The sequence below is a fragment of the Salvelinus alpinus genome, chromosome 13 (genome assembly GCF_045679555.1).
Source record: "Salvelinus alpinus chromosome 13, SLU_Salpinus.1, whole genome shotgun sequence".
Taxonomy (NCBI): Eukaryota; Metazoa; Chordata; class Actinopteri; order Salmoniformes; family Salmonidae; genus Salvelinus; species Salvelinus alpinus.
Window position 1 is genome coordinate 28,975,241 of NC_092098.1, and position 11,766 is coordinate 28,987,006.

Here is an 11,766-nt window from a genome sequence, read left to right on the forward strand (position 1 = left end):
AGGACCAACCCTGCTTAGCTTCAGAAGCAAGCCAACAGTGGTATGCAGGGTGGTATGCTGCTGCTTCGTCTTGATGTTATTCTTTATCATGCAATCACTCAAAGCGCTGTGGCATTGATCAACCAATGGTGTTAGATAACACCCACATACGTTTGCTTGACACCCCCTCATCATATTGCAGGAAGGAAAAAAAAGAAAAAATTCATTATTAATGATTTATCTATGTGTGGATTCATCCATTTAGTTATGTATTGATGCATTTGTGTGCGTTCATTCATTATTTATTAATGCATTTTTATTCATACAAAGCAACTGCGAACTCGGCAATCTCCGACTTCAGTGCATTCGAGACAACTGGGAACTCGGGGGGAAAAAACGAGCCCCGACTGGGAAAAGTCGTTTTGAACCGTCATCCAACTCGGAATTCCAAATAGGGGAACTCTAACCTCTTTCTAAACCTAGAGCTCCGACTTTCCGTCCTGAAGATCACCGACGTCATGATTTTACCTAGTTTTTTCCGATTTCCAGTTTATTTTAATTTTTTATTAACAACAAATCAATACAGAAAGTACATAAGGGAACACAAGTATATATAGATTATATATAATGGACAATCGAGCTAGGGGGTACAATATCACATTACAATTACACAAGGACCTTAAGGGACATACATACACTTACAATTCTAACAGCTTTTTTGTTAGTAGAGTATTTAATAGTCTTAAAATACAGTTAAATGTATTTTTGTAGGGTAAGAAAATGTGTTTTTTTGTTAGTAAATTTACATTTGTGTATATGAAATTTGGCCAAAAGAATAATGAAATGAATTACATAAAAATGTTTCAGCTTATTTTTATCGTATGTAAAGAATCCAAGCAGTACATCTCTCCACAATAGTGTAAAATCTTCATAAATGTGTTTAATTATAAATCTATTGATGTCTTGCCAGTTTTCTTACATGTATACAATGCCAAAAAAGATGCAACACTGTTTCTGGGTGGTCATTACAAAAGGAGCAATTTGAATTGATGTTTTCCTTAAACTTCTTCATATAGTGGTTGGCAGGATAATATTTATGAATAATTTAAAAGGAAACCTCCTTAATTTTGTTAACAAGTAGGTATGTGTGTGGCAACATCCAAACTTTTTTCCAACAGATATTATCAATAAATCCATTCCAATAAGGCATGACATAAGGTATAGATACAACATCCTGCTGAAACAAGGTTCGTATCGCTCTGTTGTTGAATGGGCCAAAAGTTTCCGATTTCCAGTTGTCTTGAAAGCTAGCTCTTTGGTGTCGTCACGATTACGCGTGTGCCCGCTGCTGCTGACAAGACAGAAAACATGGCGCTCGAGGAACCAAATGGAGATTTTCCATATTTACCTTCAGGGGCGGCGGAGGGTAAGCTGATGTTTTCCTTTGCTCAATATAATGGATATCCACTTTGGTCTAGTATGCATTATTTATTATAGCCAAAACCAAGGGCTACCACCATAGCCCGTGTGAGCAGAGCATAAACAATCAACGCTAGCAATACCTACATCTGCACGATTCTAGCTAGCTATTAGCCATTTGAGCAGCAAGTTCCAAGGTCGATGCAATGCATTAGTGAAGGAGTAATGTTACCTAGCGGCAAGCTATTTTCAAAGCCACCTTGGCCTTACGAAGGACTGCATTGATTTGTATGTACTCTTAGTATTTATTTATGTGTCTGAAGTAAATTGGCCAAATCAGTAGCTAGTGTAGTAACGTTAGTACCACTAAGCTAGCTAACGTTCTAACAACAACCACGCATAAAGCAGTACTCCAATTTAAAGGTCCAATGCAGCTGTTACCTCTATCAAAAACAATTTGGGTAACAATTTAGTACCTTACTGTGATTTCTTTCAATGAAAATGGTTAAAAAAGAAACCGCTTCTTAACAAAGAGCAATTTGTCAGTTAGAACGGAGGGGAGGGGTATGCTATTGGCAGAGGTTTGGACTTCTCTTTCTTATTACATGCTGACCACACCGCTTGCGTGCGTGAGCGTTGCAAAATACATTCAAACACATGTTGTTCAATTAATTTGCGTCTGCGTTGCTAAGCGTTAAAATAGAAGTCAGTTCTATTTGTGACGCTTAACACAGTGCAAGTCCTGCCTCTCACACTCCTCACTGTTTATAGAAGCAGATACCCACATGCCATCTCCTCATTGGTTATACCTACATGGGTGAATTAAAGATTAACTGAGTTTGGTCGGTCATTGTGGTAACTATAAAAGTTAAATGCCAATCGCCATATAAAGTCCAAAGAAGAAAAAGCATGAAGGAGGAGAGATGACTAGAAACGAAAAGGTTGACCGTTTTATGTGTGGATTAATTGTCGGAGTAGAGGAGCTTGTGCATTTCAGGTAAAATAACAACTCAATGTTTATATCCCAGGACAAATTAGCTAGCAACAGCAAGCTAGCTAAATAGGACAAATTAGCTAGCAACTGGAAGCAATCTAGCTAATTTGCCATAAATGTTTAATGCTTTTTAACCTGTCCCCAAATTAATATAATTGGTTGAGTTTGTTTTGATATTTCAACCTGCGTGTCGTGATCGCGTTTGGTGTGGGGGGACAAAATCAATTGGCGCGTGACCGGTTTGGGTACGGTGTAAAACTAATTTACTGCATGGTGACGTCACCATGGAAGGCCAAAACTCCCTCCTACCAAAACAGGCATAAATGTCAGGTGGTCTTTTCAAACAGCTCTTTCGCTAAAAGTGAATTATCATTTTCAGTTATTATTCCAACCTTTCTGTATAAAACAGAAAAATCACTTTTTTGACTGCACTGGGCCTTTTAACTTAGCTGTGAGCGCTTCATCAAAGGCCGAAGAGCATCATAGTGATACCACAGATGGATGGATATATACAGATCTTTGATGTCTAATTTTTGAAATCAATATTGACATTATTTTTCAGTAAACAAAATGATAAAGGAGAATGGTGACCTGTTTTCTGATGCCCTGTGCAAAGTCTGCAGTGCTGTCCTGAATTCTGACTCCCAGAAACTTGCACATTATCAGGTCGGTGATCCCACTTGAGTTTGATATTTATTTATGGTCATCTTCTTGACCACTATACAGAGCAGCGTCTGATGTTTTCATTCTGTCATTCTTTTCAGAGCAAAAAGCATGGCAACAAAGTGAGACGCTACATGAGCATCCACAAAGAAGAGGAGCCCACCATCAAAAGGTTCAAGTCGCCTTCGGGAGACAGTGTAAGTTTATTTCTCAGCTAGACATTTAGATTTTTTGTTGTATTTTTTGTCATTGAGCAGACATCCAGAGCGACTTACAGTAGTGAGTGCATTCATTTTCCTACTGGTTCCCCATTGGAATCAAACCCACAACCCTGGCGTTGCAAGCGCCATGCTCTAAAAACTGAGCCACATGGGACCAGCTAGAAAAGGTTTTATCCAGCCCTGCTCAGCCCAGTATAAATAGACAGCATTCATGGATAGAGCGCCCTTAACCTTTTTGTGTCCTCTGTTGTACTTTGCTGTATTCTTCCCCCCCATCTCCAGGCCAACAGTAATGGCGAGACGGACCGCTCCAAAGCCTGTCATATATGTAACATGACATTCTCCTCTCCGGTGGTGGCTGAGTCCCACTACCAGGGCAAGGTGCACACCAAGAACCTGAGACTGAAGACCTTTGGCAACCAGCCCCCAGGTAATGGGCCATCTAAACTTATGGCCATATATGAGAAAAGCCTGTTTTAAATTTTCTACCCCATTTGCACGCATTTTCTTTTTCTCCTCATTCTGTGTTATTGCTCTGTCGTATACCTGTATTTGTCAAATGTGTAAAAATATAACTTAAACTCCCCTTTCCTGTCTGACGAACGTTTCATATCCTGCCTCCTACCTCCCCAGTAGCACTACCTCAGGCCGTGGCCCCAGTAGTGAAAAAGAAGAAGAAGAAGAAGGAGGCTCAGTCAGAAGAGGCTAGCAACGTGGCATCGTCAGGCCCAGCCGAGGACGACCAGGGCAACTTCTGTTCCATCTGCCGTGCCTCGTTCAACAACCCCCTCATGGCCAAGCAGCACTACGAAGGCAAGAAGCATAAAAAACAGCTGACCCAGCAGAAGCTTATGGAGACCTATGGGCCATCCACTGCACCAGGTAGGACAGCCTCGTGTGGCCAGGCTTTTCTCTTTTTGTAAGCCTAGAGAAGTTCTCCTTAGGAAGACGATAAAAATGGGTGGAGTCGAGATGGAAATATTTATATACACAGAATATACCAAACATTAGGAACACCTTTCTAATTTTGGGTTGAGGAATAGCCTGTGCATTGTTGATTCCTGCTATGAATCTATCTGCATGTCCCTGTTTTGCTGTCTGCTACTGTGAGCGAGCCACTCCCTCTCCCCACTGAGCATGGATGATGGAGAGATGCATTATTAGAAGCACAAGCATTTGACATTGCTCAAAATGCAATTGCGGGAGAGACAGTTTTCAACGCAACTATAGTTTATTTCTCACCTCTTAATATTTAGTTAATTGCACCACTTTACAACCGGAGTAAGCTGTAGTATGGTTTAGATGCGCTCGTGGCGCAAAGCGCACCATTTGCAGTGACTAGGCCTACATCAAGTGGCCTAGTCCTAACACTGAAAAGTTTTGGTAGGATATAACCTACATTTACTGATTAATCAATAAGCCTACATGGTTTATATAGCAACAATATCATATTTAGAGTTAGCTAAGTGTTTTGACTTACCACTTCCTCAGGTGGTGAATAATATAGCCAATAGTTACAAATATGTCAGCAATTTCTCTGAAGAGCCAAAACTATATATTTCAGGATCCTATTTTGACAGATTGCACATCAAAATATCAATCATGCATTCCCTGGATAGGTTCGAAATGGCTTTTTTATTTTATTTTATTTTTTAAATCATGGGCTACCTTCTGTCTTACTTGGCACTGCAAAAAAATTGTCTAGAGCCTTACCGCTAATGTAAAGTAACTGTCCATGAATTTTTTTTATTTGTCGTTGTATTTATTATCGAGCTAAATACTTTGAATCACAATATGACTTTTGTCCATATCGCCCAGCTCTACCGACATGGTAAGGAAATGTAAAACAAGGGAAAACAAAGAAATGCCTATACTGAAGGGGAATGTAATTTCTACTCCCAGCCAATCAAATGCGAGCGTTAATAGCTAGGTAAGACCTAGCCGCTGCCGAGGCCCCAACAACTGGATGTTCCGGTTTGTCAGGGGAAATGGAAAGCGAGCCTGTGCCTTCCACTTTAATTTTTTTAAACTATTTTCAACATTGTAGATTAATAGTGAAGACATCGAAACTATGAAATGACACATGGAATGATGTAGTAACCAAAAAAGTGTTAAACAAATTCTTTAAAGTAGCCACTCTTTGCCTTGATAACAGCTTTGCATAATGTTGGAATTCTCTCAACCAGCTTCTTGAGGAATGCTTTTCTAACTGTCTTGAAGGAGTGTCTTGAAGGAGTTCCCCCATGCTTTTCCTTCACTCTGCGGTCCAACTCATCCCAAACCATTTCAGTCGGGTTGAGGTCGGGTGATTGTGGAGGCCAGGTCATCTGATGCAGCACTCATCACTCTCTTTCTTGGTCAAATAGCCCTTACACATCCTGGAGGTGTGTTTTGGGGTCATTGTCCTGTTGAAAAACAAATGATAGTCCCACTAAGCTCAAACCAGATGGGATGGTGTATCGCTGCAGAATGCTGTGGTAGCCATGCTGGTTAAGTGTGCCTTGAATTCTAAATAAATCACTGACAGTGTCACCATCACACCACCACCTCCATGCTTCTCGGTGGGAACCACACATGCAGAGGTCATCCGTTCACCTACTCTGCATCTCACAAAGACACGGCGGTTGGAACCAAAGATCTCAAATATGGACTCATCAGACCGAAGGACAGATTTCTACCGGGCGCACTCGTGTTTCTTTGCCCAAGCAATTCTCTTCTTCTTATTGGTGTCCTTTTAGTAGTGGTTTCTTTGCAGCATTTCGACCATGAAGGCCTGATTCACGCAGTCTCCTCTGAACAGTTGATGTTGAGATGTGTCTGTTACTTGAACTCTGTGAAGTATTCATTTGGGCTGCAATTTCTGAGGCTGGTAACTCTAATGAACTTATCCTCTGCAACAGAGGTAACTCTGGGTCTTCCATTCCTGTGGCAGTCCTCATGAGCCAGTTTCATCATAGCGCTTGATGGATTTTGCGATAGCACTTGAAGAAACGTTCAAAGTTCTTGAAATGTTCCAGATTGACTGACCTTGATGTCTTTTAAAGTAATGATGGACTGTTGTTTCTCTTTGCTTATTTGAGCTGTTCTTGCCATAATATGGATTTGGTCTTTAACCAAATAGGGCTATCTTCTGTATACCACCCCTACCATCTCACAAATCAACTGATTGTCTCAAACTCATTAAGAAGGATATACATGCCACAAATTAACTTGTAACCAGGCACACCTGTTAATCGAAATGCTTTTCAGGTAGAGGTCGACCGATTATTCGGAATGGCCGATTAATTAGGGCCGATTTCAAGTTTTCACAACAATTGGTAATCGGCATTTTTGGACACCGATCATGGCCGATTACATTGCACTCCACGAGGACACTGCGTGGCAGGCTAACTACCTGTTATGCGAGTGCAGCAAGGAGCCACGGTAAGGTGCTAGCTAGCATTAAATTTATCTTATAAACAACAATCAATCTTAACATAACTAGTGATTAACTACACATGGTTGATGATATTACTAGTTTATCTAGCTTGTCCTGTGTTGCATATAATCGATGTGGTGCCTGTTAATTTATCATTGAATCACAACCTACTTCGCCAAATGGGTGATTTAACAAGTGCATTTGTGAAAAAGCACTGTCGTTGCACCAATGTGTACCTAACCATAAACATCAAAGCCTTTCTTAAAATCAATATACAAGTATATATTTTTTAACCTGCATATTTTGTTAATATTGCCTGCTAACATGAATTTATTTTAACTAGGGAAATTGTGTCACTTCTCTTGCGTTCTGTGCAACAGAGTCAGGGTATATGCAGCAGTTTGGGCCACCTGGCTCGTTGCAAACTGTGTGAAGACCATTTCTTAATAACAAAGACAGGCAACTTCGCCAAACGGGGATGATTTAACAAAAGCGCATTTGTGAAAAAAGCACAATCGTTGCACGAATGTACCTAACCATAAACATCAATGCCTTTCTTAAAATCAATACACAGAAGTATATATTTTTTTAACCTGCATCTTCAGTTAACAAAAAATTCATGTTAGCATGCAATATTAAACTTGGGAAATTGTGTCACTTCTCTTGCGTTTATTGCACGCAGAGTCAGGGATTATGCAACAGTTTGGGTCGCCTAGCTCGTTGCGAACTAATTTGTCCGAATTTTACATAATTTTGACATAACATGTTGTGCAATGTAACAGCATTATTTAGACTTATGGATGCCACCTGTTCGATAAAATACTGAACGGTTGCGTATTTCACTGAAAGAATAAACGTTTTGTTTTCGAAATGATAGTTTACGGATTTGACCATATTAATGACCTAAGGCTCGTATTTCTGTGTGTTATTATAATAAAGTCTTCTGTGTCTCCAGCTTCCACAGTAAAGGGCTACCCATGTATTGAATGCAACATCGAACTGAACTCTGTGGAACAGTATCAGGCACACATCAGCGGCTCCAAACATCAGAACCAGTATGTATCCCTCTCTCTCTCTCTCTCTCCAATCCCCAGTGAGCCAGTAGAAACAACAACCACTGCATGCGTACACCAGTGTATACCCCACTATTTGCCAAGCTAGTTTGTTTTGATTCCAAACAGCAGTTAACGTATGCAGAAAATACTTGTTACTGATGATTTTGTTTCTATGTTTAGTGGCTTTGTTCTAATCAATTTCAATATTTTTTTTCAGTGTCAGAGGGAAGAAAGCGAGCAGCCCGATGTTCATCAGCCCATCGGAAAACAAGTACACAGCAGAAAACCAGCAGTCAGAGTACCAGTATACGCCTGAAGCCGAACCAGTACAGGAGGACTGGGGTGCTTTCAGCCAAGATTACGAGTGACGAGCCTCCCAGTACCCCCCATCAACACCACAGTTCCCTCAGTTAGGGCCAGAAGGATCACCTGACCAGGAAAAACTCTAGGTCCTTGTTACAATACAGGTTACAACTAGGATCAAGTTTTTTTTCCTGTTCATGTCAGGAAAAATCCCTGGACAGAGGGCAAGCCTATATGTGGTGTTCTTCTTTCTGTGGTGTTGTATCTGCCTCATGGATGAATCTCAACTCCAGCTCTATATCATTCTGTCTACTCCATGTCTAAATCCCAGTACATGTTCACTACCGGTCAAAAGTTTTAGAACACCTACTCATTCAAGGGTTTTTCTTTATTTTGACTATTTCTACATTGTAGAATAATAGTGAAGACATCAAAACTATGAAATAACACATATGGAATCATGTAGTAACCAAAAAAGTGTTAAACAAATCAAAATATATATTTATATTTGTTGAGATTCTTCAAATAGTCACCATTTGCCTTGATGACAGCGTTGCACACTCTTGGAATTCAATCAACCAGCTTCACCTAGAATGCTTTGACAACAGTCTTGAAGGAGTTCCCACATATGCTGACCACTTGTTGGCTGCTTTTCCTTCACTCTGTGGTCCGACTATTCTTCCCAAACCATCTCAATTTGGTTGAGGTCAGGGGATTGTGGAGGCCAGGTCATCTGATGCAGCACTCCATCATTCACCCATACTGTGTCTTTGCGGTTGGAATCTAAAATTTGGAATCCAGACCAAAGGACAGATTTCTACCGGTCTAATGCCCATTGCTCGTGTTTCTTGGCCCAAGCAAGTCTCTTCTTATTGGTGTCCTTTAGTCCTGGTTTCTTTGCAGCAATTCAACCATGAAGTCCTGATTTCACGCATTCTCCTCTGAACAGTTGATGTGTCTGTTACTTGAACTCTGTGAAGCATTTATTTGGACTGCAATTTCTGAGGCTGGTAACTAATTAACTTATCTTCTGCAGCAGAGGTAACTCTGGGTCTTCCATTCCTGTGGCAGTCCTAATGAGAGCCAGTTTCATCATAGCACTTGATGGTTTTTGCGACTGCACTTTCAAAGTTCTTAATGTTCTGTATTGACTGACCTTCATGTCTTAAAGTAATGATGGACTGTTGTTTTTCTTTGCTTATTTGAGCTGTTCTTGCCATAATATGGACTTGGTATTTTACCAAATATGGCTATCTTCTGTATACCACCCCTACCTTGCCATAACACAATTGATTGGCTCAAACGCATAAAAAATTCCACGAATTAACTTGTAACAAGGCACACCTGTTAATTGAAATGCATTCCTTGTGACTACCTCATGAAGCTGGTTGAGAGAATGCCAAGAGTGTGCATAGCTGTCATCAAGGCAAAGTGTGGCTGCTTTGCAGGATCTCCCATTTGTTTTTGGTTATTACATGATTCCATATGTGTTATTTCATAGTTTTGATGTCTTCACTATTATTCTACAATGTAGAAAATAGTAAAAATATAGAAAAACCCTTGAATGAGTAGGTGTTCTTAAACTTTTGACCAGCAGTGTGTGTTGGTTGTGTTTCTAGTCGGTCAGACCAGAGAGGAATAGAGGCTCCTGCACATGTTATCTCTCATTCTGTTCAGTTCAAAATGATGTCATAAATATTTAAAATTCCAGACAATACAGTACAATGATATGACTGTGGACAGAATTTCCCTGGATGTTCGTTTCATTTGTGCGAGGGACTTGCAGTTGTGTTCTGGTTCTATGGAAATTGTTTTGTTTTTTTACCACCTTTTCTTTTCCATTTAGGCTCCTTGTTCCCCCCAACACTCGTTCTTTTGATCCCTCTCGTTTTAAACGTTTCTCTTCGACTGGCTGAGGAGAAACTCCAACATATCCTGTACAGAAAGTTAATTCTAGAATTGTTACTCGTTCTATTAGTTATATTTCTTTCAGTTTGCTGTTAGCAACATGGAGAGTGACTTGGGATGTGTTTATACAGGAAGCACAATTTGGATATTTTTCCACTAATTAGTCCTTTGACCAATCAGAATGCTATTTTGACAATAATTGGACAAAATATCAGAATACTGCTTGTGTAAACACGGCCTTGGACGTTTTTATATATATATATATATATGTTACATTTTCTGCACCCACCAACCTCTGAGAACCTAGATTGATGTCTATTTTAAGTAAAAGACTGGCAGATAAGCACATCCTATAACCGTTTTATTATATGCACATGGGCTTGTATCAGTTTACAAACTGCGCTGTCATACTAACAATATGCCGCAGCAGAGAAGTAATGTCATATTCTAACTGTGCTCTTTATTAGGAATGCGCTGTCGGTACCAGGACTTAAAAAGCAATGTATTTGTGTTTTGGTCACACAGAAAAAAGTATATGAAACAACTTACTTACAATGTGACATATACCTTTACTAGACATCTGCTGTACTATGTCATAGTTGTAGAATTCATGCAATAAGGTTTTGTTCTATAGTTGTCCATCTGTGCTGGTAGGGCCAGGAAAGATTGTCAGAATGTTGGTCAACATTTTGTGAGTCTGATGGAGTGGTATTTGAATGGAATTTGTCTGATGTGATTGTAATGATCTGAGATTGTTTCTTCGGTAGTGAAACTAAAATAAGCTATTTCAAAGGCTGTGTTTTGTCTAGTTAGTGCTGATACTTTCTATATTTTTGCATTTATTGAAAATACAAAATATCTACTTGGACATGGTTCATAGACTGCCTGTATCAGATAAGTGAGGGATTGAATGTGTGGTGCATTAGTTACTGACCGATGGTAAAGGATCCTAGATTTGTACTTTATTTACTCTTTCAAATGAAAGGGTGATATATGGATCTATAAAGGCATTAATACATGTTTTGATAAGAGCCCATCCCCAAGTATTTAATTTGTGACTAGTTGTTTTGGTTATGTGCAATTTTGGCATGTCTTAAGAATAGTTTTTTTAGCATCAGACATGACAAGTTGGATATTTTAGTATTGAATGTGTGGCCCAGCCTTTGGCTGAAGAAATGTTGCATTGATTTTGGATGTAATTCATTCGAGGGCTTCTAAATAAATACATTAAAACAAACACTGTGTTGTAAATTGAGATGTATTTTCAATATAAACTATGTATGGCTTAAAGTGCTAGAAAACGTATCTAGGTAAAATGTTTGAACAAAAGTCAGATTTCCTGTATTTTTATTCTTAATTCTATTTACTCAGTGTTCCTCTCACCCAAATGTGTTTGCGCCTCAATCACATTACTGTACATTTGAATTTGACTTTTTATGGGCTTGCCACTGTATGGCGCACTTACTCCTTTCTAGCCTGAGCCGTAGAGCATCTGTCTCGGAAGCCTCTTGCCAGGGTTGTACATCCATACAGACAAGCAAACATCCAGTGAACACTCAAATTATTTCTCAAGAACAGTTCAGCTTTTCAACATGTTCTGTATTGTTATCACACTATAATTATACACATCTGTTTCATGTGGTTCTCAACTAAGAGTTAACCACATGTCTATTTGGGTGATGGTTTTCTGTTTTTAGCTCACATTTTATTTGACGACATTATTTTCTTATGGCTGAATTTTGAGGTGTGTGTGGAGCTCATTTTAAAATGGGCCATCTTGTTTGAGTGAAGTACACATTGATCAAA

At 39.5% G+C, this 11,766-nt stretch overlaps 1 protein-coding gene across 2 annotated transcripts; it reads left to right on the top strand.

Annotated features, from left to right (window-relative positions):
- Positions 1 to 1,218: 1,218 nt before the first annotated feature.
- On the top strand, positions 1,219 to 11,197 carry LOC139537498 (zinc finger protein 346-like). Of its 2 annotated transcripts, none has more exons than XM_071338888.1 (7): positions 1,219 to 1,405; positions 2,955 to 3,058; positions 3,157 to 3,252; positions 3,559 to 3,706; positions 3,913 to 4,158; positions 7,650 to 7,749; positions 7,967 to 10,051. In XM_071338888.1, exons 1-7 carry the CDS (start codon positions 1,348 to 1,350, stop codon positions 8,115 to 8,117), a joined length of 903 nt encoding a protein of 300 aa, XP_071194989.1. In that variant the 5' UTR covers positions 1,219 to 1,347; the 3' UTR covers positions 8,118 to 10,051. The 2 variants fall into 2 exon arrangements, with proteins under 2 accessions (XP_071194989.1, XP_071194988.1); XM_071338887.1 differs by having other exon boundaries at positions 1,231 to 1,405; positions 3,910 to 4,158; positions 7,967 to 11,197.
- The last annotated feature ends 569 nt before the right edge of the window (positions 11,198 to 11,766 follow it).

Excerpts from the sequence above, each read along its gene's own strand:
- LOC139537498 (XM_071338887.1), top strand. The coding sequence starts at position 1,348 with ATGGCGCTCGAGGAACCAAATGGAGATTTTCCATATTTACCTTCAGGG. Across the intron at positions 1,406-2,954 it reads ACCTTCAGGGGCGGCGGAGG|TAAACAAAATGATAAAGGAG; the intron begins GTAAGCTGATGT and ends ATTATTTTTCAG. Across the intron at positions 3,253-3,558 it reads AGTCGCCTTCGGGAGACAGT|GCCAACAGTAATGGCGAGAC; the intron begins GTAAGTTTATTT and ends CCCCATCTCCAG.